The following is a 16505-nucleotide window of genomic DNA, read 5'->3' on the forward strand; positions in this document are numbered from 1 at the left end:
ATGTACATATATATGTATGTGTGTATGTATATGTATACATATACATATATATTTCATCAAATAGTTCCCAATTATATTTATAAAAAATCTTAAAATTCTTTTTTTATTTTGAATTCCATATTCTCTTCCTCCCTCCAGCCCTTCTCCCATCCCTTGAGAAGGCAAGCAGTATATCAATTATATATATGAAGTCATGCAAAACATATTCCATATTAGTCATGTTGCAAAAGAAAACACACACAAAAAAAACAAGAAAAATAAAGTGAAAAAAGGTATGCTTCAACCTGCACTCAGAGTTCATCATCAGATTGATCTCTCTTTCTCTTTCTCTCTCTCTCTCTCTCTCTCTCTCTCTCTCTCTCTCTCTCTCTCTCTCTCTCTCTCTCTGTGTGTGTGTGTGTGTGTGTGTGTGTGGCCCCATATGTGTGTCTCTGGAGGTGGAAAGTATTTTTCATCATGGGTCCTTTGGAATTGTCTTACATCATTGTCTTGATCAGAATAGCTAAGTCTTTCACAATCAATCATGTTACAATATTTCTGCGACTGTGTAAATGAATTTCTTTAAAGCGTTTTCTTCCCAGCAGTGTGGCACTGTAGAAAGATACTCTGAAATCAGAGGATCTGGATTCAAATCTCCTCTCTGACATTTACTCCCTGGGTAAAATTGGACAAGTCACTTAATCTCTCAAGGCCTCAGTTTATTCATCTGTAAAATCAGGGCGTTGGATAAGATGACCTGTAGGTGATCCCTAGAGGCCCTTTTAGCCTTTAATCTATGATTCTATGAGTCCCAGGCCTCTGACATACACACAACTAAGTACATTATAATGTTGCCTCCCATAGACTGCTGGATGAAGAGTCAGTCAGAGGGTGTAGGTTCAAATTCTAATGCTAACATTTACTACCTGTTTGACCTTGACTAAGTACCTTTACCTAACTGGATTTCAGTTTCCTCTTCTGTAAAATGAAAACATTGGACAAAATGACTTCCAAAGATAGTTCCCATTCAAAATCTGTGATACTATCACCCAAAAGTATAAATGTGTGTGTGTGTGTGTGTGTGTGTGTGTATATATATATATGTGCATATGTATGTTGTATATTTATTATGCATTTCTATATACATATACACAGTAAACATATGTGCATATAAGCACATATATATACATATGTGTATATATGCATTATATATAACACAAATATACATACAAATAACACATATATGTTACCTATATATGCTAAACAATTATTGTCATTTCAAGATTTTGGGATGGCATCAGTGTGGTTACTACCTCTATAAAAATAGATTACAACCTTTCCATGCTTTTTATAGAAAGTTGAATGAGTTGTTGTGGCCTGGTTGTCAATCCCAATCTCCCAGTTACCAGGCTTTTTTGATAGACTAGAGTGAGTTGTACTTTTCTTAAAAGGTGAGGTTCTTGGGAGCTCTCTTTTAATCTTAAATTAGCAAAGATTTTTTGTTTTGTTTTGTTTTGTTTTCAGTAAGCCTAGAGTCAACATGGCCAAGTTGAACACACTCAGAGCAAGGAGTAATTGCTTTGGATTCTAGTCTCAGCATAATATCTAACTATGAGTGTTACTTTCACAATTAACTCTAAAAGTTAAATAGTTGTGGCTATGATTATTGTTGCCTGAAGACATTTTTTTAATGGAAGAATCACTGACACTGCCAGGTCTTGGACAGGAAAAGTCTTTCAGGTAGGGTGACATTATCTCAGCTAATACACAATGTTCAAATGGAGGTGCCAAAACAAATTTTAGGAGAAGAAAACATTAATTTCTGGGTCATCAGTGTCACACAGACAGGTTGAAAATTTGTATGGTTTGTTGTCATTTACAAATTAATTTAGGAAGTTAAAAGTATTTCCATAGCCAAGACAAAGATGTGAAATGGCCTCAACACCCCAGAAAAGTAAAGTAAGAAATACTAAGCAAAAGCCAAATTCCACAAACCCTATGTCCTAACCTGGTAATAAATTAAGATGGTTGAGTCAGTGGTCCAACCATTTTAGAAAGCAATTTGTAGTTATACTAACAAAGCGATTAAAATGTCTACATCTTTTGACCTAGAGATTCCACTACTAACCATATGCTCCAGGGAGATCAAAGATGAAAAGAAAGGTCCCATATGCACCAAAATATTTATAGCAGCACTTTTGAAATAGCAAAGAATTGAGGGGGAAAAGTAAATGTCCATTAATTAGGAAATAACTAAACAAAATCTGTTATAAGGGATGATAGATTTAGTGAGGGAAGGGACTTCAGAAGACATCCAACCTAACTCCCTCATTTGAGTAGATGAAGGAAAAAAGCATGTATTAAGCATTCACTATGTGACAGAGATTGTACCAAGAGCTGGGAATTAAAAACAAGCAAGACAGTGCTTGCCCTCAAGGAGCTTGCACTCTAATATAGGAAAACAACACATAGAGGGAAGTTGTTAGAGTTGTAGAAGCGTAAGGGGTAAGGGCAGGGGCACAAGGTAGAGATGGTAGGCAAGTGGCATGGTAGGCCTGGGAATGATTGGGAGTCCTAGTCCCAGTGGGAGAAGGAGGAGGGCTGTAATAAAGACAATATGGCCTGCACTCATCTTTTAAGAAATGAGTAAATTCAGGACATGAATACATGTCCTCATGGACATGTGGAATTGTAGTATCATAGGAAATAATGGCTATAAGGAAGACAATTAAGCTTGAGGAGATTCATATGAACTGATAAAAATAAGTAAATCAAGGGAAAATACATGCAATAACTATAACAATGTAAAGGAAAGAGCAATAGTAACAAACAAACAAACAAAACCTTAATACTAGGTAATTGTAACGATAAAGCTTGAACTCAAAGAAAGTGGGAAAAAGAATCTTCTTTCTTTGAAAAGGTGGGGAACCATCCAATATGGTGGATGTGTGGCTTAATTTTACTGAGCTGCTTTTTCCTCCTCATTCTTTTATTATTCTTTGTTAAAGAAGACATTCTCTGGGGAGGGATGAAAGTAGAATATATCTGAAAATGAAGGCAATGCAAAAACAAAAGATAGTAATATATATTTTTTAAACAAAATAAAAGAAAGTCAATACTCCAGAACTATTTTAAAGTCCTTGGCTGAGGATAAGAAGCAAATGGTTAGCATAGGTCAAATCAAATTATATCAAATTATAACAAATCAAAATATAACAATCTGTAAGACATAACACACAGATTGGTTTTCCTGAATTGCATTTTCTTATAGTGAAAATGCTGCTAAATTCCCAATTCTGATCTGTAGGAACTAGAGGGGAAGCTCTTTTTTTTTCCCAGTAGTGCATTAACAACCAACCAATCCCCTTCCTCTTACCTGCTCCCCCAAAAAGTGCTCTTGGAATATAATAACAGAATGAAAGAGGAATCCTGCACATTCCACACCCAATCTTGATTTCCTCCAGAGTCTTTCTGTGTATGTTGTGCTGATTTAGTGGGTGTTGGATTTGATGGGGTTGTCTAGAGGAAGTGATTGGAATATTTGAAGGGGAACAGATGTGAGGAGTTAAACTACTTGACATCTTACTCTTTATATAGCATTTGGATCCAAAATGGTCATAGAGTAGTGATCTATAAATATCCAATCACACACAAGTCAAGACATCACCCTATGATGTCATTGGTTCTTTTCCAAAATGAAGGACAAACAAGTGTCCCATAAATACTCATTAGCAGGTTGATTAAATAATTGATTGATGTTCAACTGTAATTAAACTGTCCTCTTTCATATCCCTAAACCATAAGTAGTAGAATTATAAATATGTTCCTATTTCTACCTAATAACAAATCAAGGGCCATCCATATATATGCAGAAGATGGGCTCCACAAGTAACTCAGGAAAATTCCAAAGGCACCAAGCTCATTGATAGGGTTTTAGCCTCTGCTCCTCCTTCATCACAACTAATTTCTCTACAACTAGATGCCCATGCAATGGTCTTCCTTGCTGAAAGGCGTTCAGTGTAGTTGATCTTGAGTTTCATCAGTTGCACACATATGTGCGCCATTCATTGAATGCAATCAGGAGAGTATCCTGGAATTAAGTGGACCAACACTAATTTATTCTTCAGAGGAACATATATCTTTCGCAGATCTGTAAGGAAAATTAGATCTTAGATCTTAAAAAAGAGGAAGTTATTTTTAAAAGTTGAGAGATTAATTTTTATCTGCCTTTTAGGTGGTCAGTGAATCTAGTTCTGAAATTCTATGTAGAATTTTAAGAATGATGATGAAACACAGACATTTCTAGAGTCAAAGTGAAAAAGTTCATTCTTAATGGTAATAATGAGCTTTAATAACTCTTCTTTAGTAATTAGAGTCTCCTTAGGCTCTTTAATGAAGGCACTACAGTCAAGATGCTTTAAGGGTGGCAATAGGCTTTCATACTCCTTCCCTCTCCCTGTGTACCATAGTGGAAATGATTGGTTGAAGGTGTTACCTTTCAGTCAGCAACAGAATGGCTGTGCCATCTCATCAACAACTTCTTCCTAAAACATAGTTTTGGCCCATGCCAAATACTCTACAGGAAAAATAAGAGAATAAAAACAGATGTTTTAGCCTAGCCTCCTTCTGCCACTAGGTGGCACAGTGGATAGAGCACTAAAGCCTGGAGTCAGGAAGACTCATCTTTCTGAGTTCAAATTTGATCTCAGACACTTCCTAGCTGTATGACCTTGGACAAGTCACTTAACCCTCTCTGCCTCAGTTTCTTCATCTGCAATATGAGAAGGAAATGGCAAACCACTCTAGTGTCTTTGCTAAGAAAACCCCAAATGGGGTCGCAAAGAATTGATTGAACAACAACAAAGCCACTAAACTCTTCTGTGGACCTTTCATCATCATAGAACCATAGGAATAGAGAGATCATCTAGCCCAGAGGTTCTTAACCTTTTTTGTGTCGTGGACCCCTTTGGAAGTCTGGTGAATCTTTTTTAGCATAATCTTTTTAAATGCACTAAATAAGGATTATTTTATTATTATTTTCTTGGGTGAGGGATTACAAAGGAGACATATTATATTGAACTATAATTATCAAAATATCTTAAAAAAAATAAAACTCATGGACCTCAGGTTAAGAATTCTTAGTCTAGTTCATCTTCTTGACACTTCCAATTGCACGCTTAAGTCAACCCAAGGCTGTAACTACCTATATTCATAAAACTGCCATAAAAGGAAACTCTACAAGTTACAGCCATAATACATAACAATGGATCTGTCATTCAGGTTTTGCTCTTGTCTAACCTATATGCCTCCTGCTGCCGTTTAAGATGCTTTCCTGTCAGTTACTCCTCACTAGAAATGGAGGTGGGCTCCCCAGTACAAATTATAAACTGTCTCCTTATAGACTGAAAATAAGTGCAATGTTTGTCTTCCTTTATATTATTATGAAAGCCAGTTCCTTTGTCCTTTCTTCATGGAGGCTAGTTCCAGTGTTTTAATCTTGTGAATAGAAAGAGCCCTAGATTTCTGGGTTTGAATCTCAACTCTAATCCTTACTAGTTATGACCTTAGGAAGATTGATTAACCTTTCAAGGAGTCATTTTTCTCATCTGTGAAATAAAGAGGCTGGCCTGAATGATGTCTGAGGTTTCTTTCATCTTTTACATTCTATGAGTGTGCATCGCTGTTGATTAGATTTCCTCTGGATTGTTCATGTCCAGCTTCAGTGGTGGGCCCCCAAACTTGTCATCACCCTAGGCGTGGTAACCAGTTGTTTTTCATTTTACAGAGGAAAATGCAAGAGGAAATAGGTTTACATCATAGTCACTAGATGGGAAAGAGAGGAGTGGGATATATGCCAAATATAATTCCTGAGGGATACTGTATAATCTCCCTCTTCCTCAGTAAACCTTTGGAAATAAAATGGAACATTATCTCTCTGGGATGGTTTAGGGGCAGACCTAGCCAAAAGAGCAGTGAGTAGATATCTATGTCTTTGGTAACATGACAGCCTACATTAATAAAAATATCTTTGCTCTCCAAGAAGTAAAAGGTAATAAAATACAATGACTTATACCCCTAACACTCTTCCATGGAGCCTATTGCCTGTTCTAAATTTTCCCATATATATGTTCTAAACATATTCCATTTTTTTTTCAAATGCCAAGAAAATAGCTGGAGAAACTAAAGAATCCCAGATATACAAAGTCCACTAAATATCTCTCTCTCTCTCTCTCTCTCTCTCTCTCTCTCTCTCTCTCTCTCTCTCTCTCTCTCTCTCTCTCTCCCCCCATATATATGTATGTATGTATGTATATGTATACATGTGTATAAATATATATATCTTCTGAGATTTAATAGACATACATACATTTAATATATACATACATGTATGTATGTATATATGTACTTAGAATCAAGAAGATCTAGGTTCAAACTCACCTCATACATATAGTAGCTGTGTAAACATGGGTAAGTAACTTAACACCTCTCAACCTTAATTTTCTCATCTTTAAAATGGAAAGATTGGACTCAGTGGCCTCCATGTTCCCTTCTAGCTCTAAATCTACAATCCTGTGACTTTAATAAAAAAAAAAAAGAAATCAAGCTCAGATTTATAAGAGAGAATGAGCCATCCCATGTTGCCAGTGAAAAGAATGGAGTAAAACAAATTATGAATGAAAACTTTGGCAAAAGGTCACAAGAACAGGGTCTACTGGGTCCCTATTAGAGTTCGTATTTTATAGAAAACGTAAAGGTAGTTTGAAGGTTTCTCTTACTTCTCTTACACAATATGGGCCAAAGTTGACCTTTTAACCAGCTAAAAAAAATTTTTTGTCTGTATATGTGTGTTTCAGATCTGTGGAGCAGGATTTTTTCACTCTGTGTCTGGAGAATGTTTGCCCTGTGACTGTAACGGGAATTCAAATGAGTGTCTGGATGGCTCTGGCTTCTGCGTGGTAAGTGGCAGCTCCCTTAATCCTGTGTCTAGTTCATCCAACCTCTTTATTTTGAAAGTAGAAAATAGGACCCTATTAGTGAATAATCAATGCACTTGGAACAGGGATAATCAGAGGAAACCAAATCTTCTGAACTGTGATCCCTCCCAATGAGCTGGCCATGCATACTTTTAGTTCTATGAGGAGGAACACACATACTGGTCCCTTGCTAGAGGAAGGCACATGAACCTCTATGAGCCTCAGCCCCAGAAATCCTACACATGAGTACTGTATTCTCTACAATGGAGTTCAATTACAACCAGTATTTTGGTGACTCCAAAGTAAGCCCAGTTGACCCTGGGAAGAGGTAATAGTGAAAAAGATTCAGGCAACTTTTCTTATTCATTCCGCATAAAGGAAACCTCTTTGTTCATCCTTTCAGACTGGAGCCCTCCCTTTTTTGTGGAGAGTGACAAATAATAAAGTCTCTTAAAGTGGCTCTATCTTTGCATTGTTTAGTCAGGATCAGCTGAGTCTCTCTTCTCCCCCTTCCTTCTTAACTAACCCTTACATTCAGGATGTCCTCTGCTGGGGTGTAGGCATCAGCAGCTGACAAAACCTACTCCCCTTTCTAATGTTCCCATCTCCGGTTTCCTGTTATTTTAATACCAGAGACTTTTTTTTTCTAAAATGATCCCCATGGAAATGCTTGAGTGAATGTACAACTTTGATAATTTGTACTTCATTCACTCAGCCACCAGGACAGCAGGACTTAACATCCCAGTCTCTTTTCTTGGCAAACAAGGAAGGTGAAAAGCTGGGGAGGTAGGGAGAGGTACATTCTCCCACAGGAAAAAATAGCAAATGAGCTCACAGAAAAACGATTCCTCCTTCCAGGTGCCTAATGGTAGCAATGAGGAACGCATCTGCCTTTCTGATAAAGGTATTAGTATAAATGTGGGGATGGGGCCTTAATGGTATAGGGAGCATCAGGGTGAGAAAACTCCCTCTACTAATACAAGCCAGCACCTGCTTTGAATTATAGCTTTAAAGCAGGGGTTCTTAACCTTTCTTGTGTTACAGACTCCTTGATACATAAAAAAAAAATTTACACAGGATTATAAAGGAAACTAGATATGTTGAAATAAAAAATTTTATTTTTTTTTCCCATCCAAGTTCAAAGATCTGTGGACCCCAGGTGTCAGGTCTTGACTTAAAGAATTGCCTAGAGTACCGAGAATTTAAGTGATTTACCCAGGGTCACACAACCAGAAGGTATCAGAAGATTTGAACTCAAATCTTCCTGGCACCAGATGACTCTCCATTCACTGCACCACAGCTGACTTTCTTTAGCCTAAGTGATGAGGTCTTTTTATCACTATTAAAGTGCTGAACTTTCTGTATAGAGTTTCAAAAGGCAAGTGGGAGCCTCCTAGGTACCATGCCTTCATTTCTGGTAGCTAACATTTGGATCATCATCACTAGCCGGAGAAACAGAGGTAAAGCAGTAAAGTCACACCTAGAAACATTTCATCTTGGACAAAGGTAAGGCTCTAGGGACTGGGTGGAGGGGGTGAAGTGGAGAGGAGATTTGGGCTATAGCAATAGTGTCCCCATTACGGAAGACCATGGGATGGAGGTGAGAGGAAGTCATACCAACAAAGAGAACTGCCCACATCTGCCCATATCACAGAAAGCCCCATTTGAATGAGGGCAAGTGTTTAGTTGATAGAAAGAAAAGGAAGATCCCTGGGAGAGTTACACCATAGCAGTGGGACAATGGGACCAGGTAAGGGAACCAGGCAACATTGTGCAAGGGCCAGGGTATTGCACTGAACAGTTTCCAGGCATTGGGAATAGGGCCAAGTGAGGGAGCCAGGTCCCTCACTCTACCACTCAGTAAGCCAGAAGACACCCAAGAAATAGCACACACCATCCCACTCCTCCAGAGGTTTTGCACAACCCTAGATGTCAATACCCAAGAGACAAGGCCCCATCGTCCCACCTACGTTACTACCTATGTAGCGTTATGAATGGAAAAACAAAGTACATCAGAGCATGCTATCACCAGTTTGTCTAATAAAGAAATAAAATGATTTGTGGGAACAACAAAACTGTTTCTAAGTCACATGTATTTATTTGAAGCAAATGAACAAATTGTGAAGGTAGTATATGCACTGTGTTGTATCACTTAATTTAGATAAAGCCAAGTTTCTAACCATTTGGTTTATTTGTCTTACTTGTCTCCACAGTCTGTAGCAGGCCAACTCACAGATTTGGTCTTCTTTGCTCCAAATTATTCTCACCTGTCAAGAAGCTAGAAAACAAGAATAGAGTTTTACATTTTCAATTAGCACCCTTACTTTTTCATAGCTAGAAGCTACCTAAGACATAATTTAATCCCACCCTGTTTTACATATGAGGAAACAGGGGCTCACAGAAATTCAATTCATTTCAATTCATTTTACAGTCATTAATTACTAGCTGTGTGTGATCCTGGACAAGTCACTTAACCCTATTGCCTCACCCAAAAAAATGATAGTCATTAAGTGACTACTATGTACAAAATAATTAGGCCAGGTGCTAGGGATGCAAAGATCAAAACCAAAGAGTCCTTGCCCTCAGTGAGCTTGCATTCTACCTTGGGGAGGTGGGGAAGGAAGTACCACAAGTACTCAAGAAAATAAATAAAAAGAACGTGGAAATATGGAAAGGGAGAGAGTGCTAATAACTCTGGACATCAAGAAGAGCCTCATGTAACAGACATATTTTGGAGTTACATTTTGGAAGAAACTAAGGATTATATGGGGCTGAGGTGAGGAATAAGGTCACCACAGAGGCAGGAGATAGAATGACATATTTAGGGAATAGCTAATAAGCCAGTTTAAATGGAATAGAGAGTGTGGGAAGAGGATTAACACAAAATAAGATTGGAAAGGTAGGTGGGAGACAGATTTAGAATGACTTTAAATGACAGACATATTTTTAGGGCTAAAGGAGACCTGGAGAAAATATGTTTTAGGTGGGTTCTAATAACCTTCTTCAAGTATTTGAAAAGCTGTCACATGGAAGAGGATTTAAATTGGCCAAAGAGCTAAAAAAAAATGTGGAATGGGTAAAAGCAGCAGAAAATTTGCAAATTTAGGTTTCATGTAAGGAAAACTTCCTAAAATGAGAGTTTTCAAAGTAAAATTGGCTACCTAGACAATTGGATAGTACAGTGAATACAGCCCTGAATCTAGAGCCAGGAAGAGCAAAATTTTAGATACCTACTGCATTACCCTAGGCAAATCACTTAACTTGTCTGCCTCAGTTTCTTCATCTGTAAAATGGGGTTAATAATAGAACCTAACTCCCAGGGTTGTTGTGAGAATCAAATGAGATAATATTTGCAAAGCATTTTACAAACCTTTAGGTACTATATAAATGTTAGCTATTCTTATTTTTATTATATTACCTCAGGAGACAGGGGGTGGTAGGATACTTCCAGCTATGTTCAGCTATGTTGCAAAGGGAATTCTGGACTACAGAGCCTTCCAACCCTTGGACCCTGTGATTTGTTCAGTCAGTATTTTTTTCAGAGGCAATAATATGTCTTTGAAATATTTTGTGTAGAGATCCTGCTCTGCTTAAGTGTGTTTTAGGAATATCAATATGGAAAGTAGGTAGAGATCAGAGAGGCAGGAAGAATGGACAGAGACTAATTAAGAGATTATTGCAAGATACAGGTGACTTTCCCAAGGTTATGTAGCCAGGTAGCCCCATAGATAGAGTGCTAGACCTGAAGTCAGGAAGACACCTCTTCCTGAGTTTAAATCTAACCTCAGATATTTACTGGCGCTGTGACCTGGATAAGTCACTTACCCTGTTTGCCTCAGTTCCTCTTCTGTAAAATGAGCTGGAGAAGGAAATGGCAAACCACTCCAAGTGGTTTCTTTGCCGAGAAAATCCCAAATGGGGTCACAAAGAGTTGGACATGGATCAACAACAACAAAATGCAGCTAGTTAAGGGTAGACCTAAGATTAGAACCCAGGTCTCCAGACTTAGCATCCCCAGCACCATGCTGCCTCTTTTTTACTGTTGTTATTTAGTTGTGTCCAACTCTTCATGACCCCATTTGGGGTTTTCTTGGCAAAGATACTGGAGTAGTTTGCCATTTCCTTCTCCAACTCATTTTACAGATGAGGAAATTGAGGCAAACAGCTAAGTGACTTACCAAGGATCTCACACAGCTATTAAGTGTCTGAGACCAGATTTGAACTCAGGAAGATGAATCTTACTGACTCCAGGTCCAGCACTCCATCCACTGTTCCACCTAGCTGCCTCTTGCAACTTAATAAAAACATAAAGGTTTCCAATGACTATCTTAAATTCAGCGGAACCAATTTTTGACTTTTGCATTCCAAAGCAACTGCCTTTTCCACAGCTTCCATCCTAGTCTTTCATTTCCCACTCCCCTTCCCCCTTTAAAAAATCATTTTGACTCCTTTTCATACTGAAACAAACAAAAAAAAGTCATTGTGCGCATCTATCCCCAACTGCTCCTAATTTTCTCTCAAGCTTGCTCTTTCCAAGTGAAACAATTCAATATGACTAAATATTTTTGCACATTGAGTTTCAAAAGGAACAAGAGCATTTTGTAATTGATCCAACAAAAGGAAACCATCCTATAATGTGGATATACTTTAGACAAACAAGAATGATATTTCTTCTAAGTGAAATTTTAGTCAGTAATTTAGGAGAAGGTCAAAGAGTATTTGATGGGTCTCCCATGAGTTAAAGTCACCAGGCACAGAAGAGGAATTACATTTCAGGATGCTACAAAAATTTGGAGTTGTAATTACTGATGAATTATCAGCAATGTCTGGGGGGAGTGAGGGAAAGATATTTGAAAAATCATAGAAAATAAGAGAGGAGTTACAAGAAAAGAGATGGTTTGATGCCTCAATTTTTACAAAAGGGAAGAAATCAGTTCTTCAAACTATAATTTGACAAAATTCTTAAACATATCAAAGAGTTCATTTGTGAGTACTTAGTAAGGGAAGCAATGATTGCCAAGAGCCAACTTGGAGCCATCAAAAACAAGTCATGGCAATGCCAACATTATTATTCTCTCTCTCTCTGTCTCTCTCTGTCTCTCTCTCTCTCTGTCTCTCTCTGTCTCTCTGTCTGTCTGTCTGTCTGTATCTCTCTGTCTCTCTCTCTCTCTGTCTCTGTCTCTCTGTCTCTCTGTCTCTCTGTCTCTCTCTCTCTCTCTCTCTCTCTCTCTCTCTCTCTCTCTCTCTCTCTCTCTCTCTCTCTTTCTCTCAACCACCCTCTCCTTCCCTCCCTCTCTCCATCTCTCTTTCTGACAAGATGGATGACTACAGGAATGTTAAAGACATAGGATCTACACCTGTGAATAAATGAAATAATGAGCTTCTGGTAAAAAAAAAAAACAACTTTTTCTATTTTTCCAAGAAGGATTAGATTTACTTTGATTGATACACAAGACAAACTTAGGAGTAATGGATGAAAGCACGAGAGAAGTCCAATTTAGTTTCATATGAAGAAAAACTATCTAACAATTTGGGCTATACAAAAGTTAGAATGAGTTGGTTGAAGAAGCCATATCACAGGAGGGCTTCAAGTCATGACTGGATTACCTCTAGGGAATATTATAAAATAGATTTCTGCTTCAGATATGAGTTGCATTGGATGGCCTTTCAATTAGAAGATTCTATATAAATTGAGAAATTTAAAATCGGTCTAAAAGCAATTTTTTGTTAAATGGGACTGCTTTCAAAAGGCAACTTTACAAATGTGATTTTATGTGTGATAATAAGGAGGGAACACTTCCTTGAATTTCCGCATACATCTCTGTATCCGTTCTAAGTCCCTTTGGCTGCAAATGTGTTAGAGAAACATAAATCTCTGCCTCTCAAAGTGGATGCTATATGAAAAGTAAACATAAAGCTCCAGAAACCAGAGCATCAGCATCAGCTTCTCAGAAAGACTTTCAGAATGACTCAAAATATTCAAGTGAGTCTCAAAAGTATTTCCCACCCAACCCCCAGTATGTTTCTTTCACTTTGGGGAAGGTAAGTCTTCTGTTACATTAAATTCTAATGAATTTTTTATTAGTCTCAAAGTCTAATTAAAACACTCTTCACTAAAACCAAAGCTGCTCTGTCTCTAATTTCTTCAGACACTAGCATTTAGATTATGATTTCCCAACTCTTCAACATTATTTGTGCGGCAGAAATCGACCCACATGAAATCTCTGCCAGACTAAGCATACACAATCAATAAATCAGCACATTCACTTGGGATCCAAGAACAAGAAGAAATTGCTTCTCTTCCTATTTTATGTGAAATTGTAAAATTGGTAGATAGATCAGCTTGCATAATCCTTTCATTAAAATTGAACAGTTGTTCAATCTACAGCAAATGAGAGGAAAGAGGCTTAATTCAACTAGAGCTAAAGTAATAAAACAGTATTTACATCAGCATTTCATGATAAAGGGGTTTTAAGGACATATGAAACAGTGGGGTTCCCTGTTACCCTCCTATAATGCCAACCAAATAAACTGGTACAGAATGTGGATAATCAGTTCATTGCACAATAAAACATAGAGCACTTCCTGGCAATAAGCTTGGGTCACTTTTCCACTACAATGTGACAAAACCAACTGTGATGTAAAACTACAAATCCAGTGCATTTTGGTGACCTGGTGCTGCGGACAGTAAAGGACTGATATAATTACACTGGTTTTTGCTTTCTTAAATATAGTCATAGTAGTTTTCCAACAAACGAAAGCTTAGCTATTGAATCAAGAATGGATGTAAATTGGTACTTATTGCTGAATCAATGATTTACATCAGATGAATGGGTCCACTCATTTCCCATATAAAGATGATTTATGTTTAAATGCTTCCATGGGTCAAGACCTCTGCCCCACCCTTTTCTCTATCTCTATACACATGTGTAAAAGGAAATTCCTTCTATCAATGCAGATCAGCAATTGTTCTGAAACTTATGGTCTCAGAGTCAAATCAATAAGCATTTACTAAGCCCTTACTATGTGGTCAAGCACTCTGCTAAGTCTTGGGTTTACAAGACACAGTCCTTGCCTTTAAGGAACTTATATTTTAATAGGGGAGATATATAAATGACTATGTACAGGGCAGGTAGGTGGCACATTGGATAAAGTGCCTAGCCTGAAGTCAGGAAGACTCATCTTCCTGAGTTTAAATGTGGCCTCAGACACTTCCTAGCTCTGTGACTCTGGGCAAGTCACTTAACCCTGTTTGCCTCAGTTTCTTCATCTGTAAAATGAGCTGGAGAAGGAAATGGCAAACCACTCTAGGATCTCGCCAAGAAAACCTCAAATGGGGTCATGAAGAGTTGGACATGACTGAAAAATGACTAAACAATTCTCTCTCTCTCTCTTAATATATATATATATATATATATATGTATATATACACATATACACACACACATACATATATATACATATATACACATATATACATGTGTGTATATGTGGGTGTGTGTGCAGGGTGAACTTTAGGCAATCTCAAAGGAAGGCATTAGCCTTTGAGGAGAACCAGGAAAGGCCTCTTGCAGAAGATAGATTTCAAGCTAAGATTTGAAGGAAGGCAGAAGGCAAAGACAAGGAGGGAAAACATTCCAGCTATGAGAACTACATGGTTAAGTGATTTGTCCAGAGTCTATCAACCAGTATTTAAAACCTGAACCTAGGTCTTCCTTACTCTGAAGACAGCTCTCTATCCACAATGCAATACTACCTCTCCCTATGTATTTCCTTCAATCACCTTCCAAAGACTCGCATTTAAGTGAAACTAATGTTTACTTAATGTTGTTCCTATGTGTTACAGCTTTTTTCATATATAAGCAGCAAGATAGTTGAGTACCTAGGCTGGAAAAACTCATTACATAGCAAATGCCTACCATCTCCTAAAAGGTATAGATGCCTCTCAGGAAATTTTATAATGGGCATGTTAAAGAAATGCAACAGATGAGAGAAGTGTTTGTACTTTGTGAAAATTAGAAGGGTTGGAAGAGATTTGGTTATTCTCTCCTTGAGGATAACTGTTCCACATGACAGCCAGGGCAGCCAAGGAATCCACAACCATCCATCAATCAATAAGGGGCCATAATAGGGTATTGGCTCAGTTTTGCAACTTTCTAGGTACTTCAAGCATGAGGAATGACCTTACAGCTTACAATTGGTCCATTTTCTCCTACACAGATGGGTTTCATCTGTCCAACAACAATGGAGACAAATTCAGGACACTTTTACGAATAGCCTTGAAAGTCTTGCCTGTAGCTCAGCTTCACGGAGGCAAAATAATTCAGGCAACATTCAACAATACAGTAATATCAAAAAAAAAATTTTTTTCAGCATCAACCACATACAAGATAATGGGCTAGGCACCCAGAGTAAACAAAATAGTCCCCACCCTCAAGGAGTTTGAATTCCACTAGGGAGACATCAAATGTCCAAGAATAAATAAGTATAAATTGGTATCATGAGGGACAGAGTATTGTTAATCAAGAAAGCATGAGGTGGTGTCAGTCAACAGTCTCAAAAGCTACAGAGAGGTCAAGGAAGATAAGGTCCAAGAAAAAAAGTCACTGAATTTAGCATTTAAGATACATTTCAATTGAGTGGTAGTATTGAAAGCTAGATTGTAAGAGGTTGAGAGATTATTGGGTGGTAAGAAAGTCAAGTCTGGAATAAAAGATAGTCACCAATTTTGACCTTTGGGTACATCTCTATTTCTTATTTACTCTGGAGATTGAAGGATTTGTTTTTATTTCATTAAAGGAAAAGGGGGGTAGCAACATAGGATTTCATTCTTTTCCAACTTTCTTTTCTTTTTTTCTTTTTAATTTTTTTTATTCCAAACTTAAGCACCAAAATAGAGCATTTCCATATATACAGCAGGACCTAAAGAAAGGCATTTGATATGAAACTTCAGTTCTTGCTTTAAAAAAAGTCTATAAATGAATTCTATAAATTACTTTTAAAACTGACCTGTTTATCTATACTTCCTTACAAAATTCCTTCTGTCCTCTTTTACACATTTAAAAAAATGCATTGATGGTAATTGATAGTAATGCAAACCTTTACAATAGTCATCTTTTTTTTTTGCATTACTAGTGCAAATCCACACAATAGCTATGTTGAAATATATATATACACATACATATATATGTATATATATACATACATACATACATACATACATACACACACGTATATATATGTATATATGTATGCATGTCTCTGCATCTTGTGACCTTGTGTCTATCACTACTCTGTCAAGTCTTCAGTAACATGCTTCATCACAGGTCCTCTGAGACATCCTTGGTCATCTTATTAATCAGAGTTTTCAAGTTTTTCAAAATTGTTTTTCTTTGCATTCTTGTCATCCTTTTATAAATTCTTCTGGTTCTTCCCCTCTAGTTTAAAAAAAATGATTAAGTTCCTTGAAACATATCTAACTGATAGGGACTCAGGTTCATTCTTGAGCCCTGCTCTACTAACATAACCCTCACCAAGGGCTGGTTATAAGCT

The 16505-nt window shown here is 37.4% G+C and overlaps 1 protein-coding gene across 4 annotated transcripts in view; it reads left to right on the top strand.

Annotated features, from left to right (window-relative positions):
* The window catches only part of LAMA4 (laminin subunit alpha 4), a 191674-nt gene that overhangs the window by 47938 nt on the left and 127231 nt on the right, over nucleotides 1-16505 (top strand). For all 4 annotated transcript variants that reach the window (XM_021008155.2, XM_021008153.2, XM_078155186.1 and 1 more), the window contains exon 2: nucleotides 6834-6935. In XM_021008155.2, coding sequence (XP_020863814.1) covers nucleotides 6834-6935 — 102 coding nt within the window. The remainder of the gene's footprint in view (nucleotides 1-6833; nucleotides 6936-16505) is intronic.

This window comes from Phascolarctos cinereus, unplaced genomic scaffold, assembly GCF_003287225.1.
Source record: "Phascolarctos cinereus isolate Bilbo 61053 unplaced genomic scaffold, phaCin_HiC Scaffold_5;HRSCAF=322, whole genome shotgun sequence".
Taxonomy (NCBI): domain Eukaryota; kingdom Metazoa; phylum Chordata; class Mammalia; order Diprotodontia; family Phascolarctidae; genus Phascolarctos; species Phascolarctos cinereus.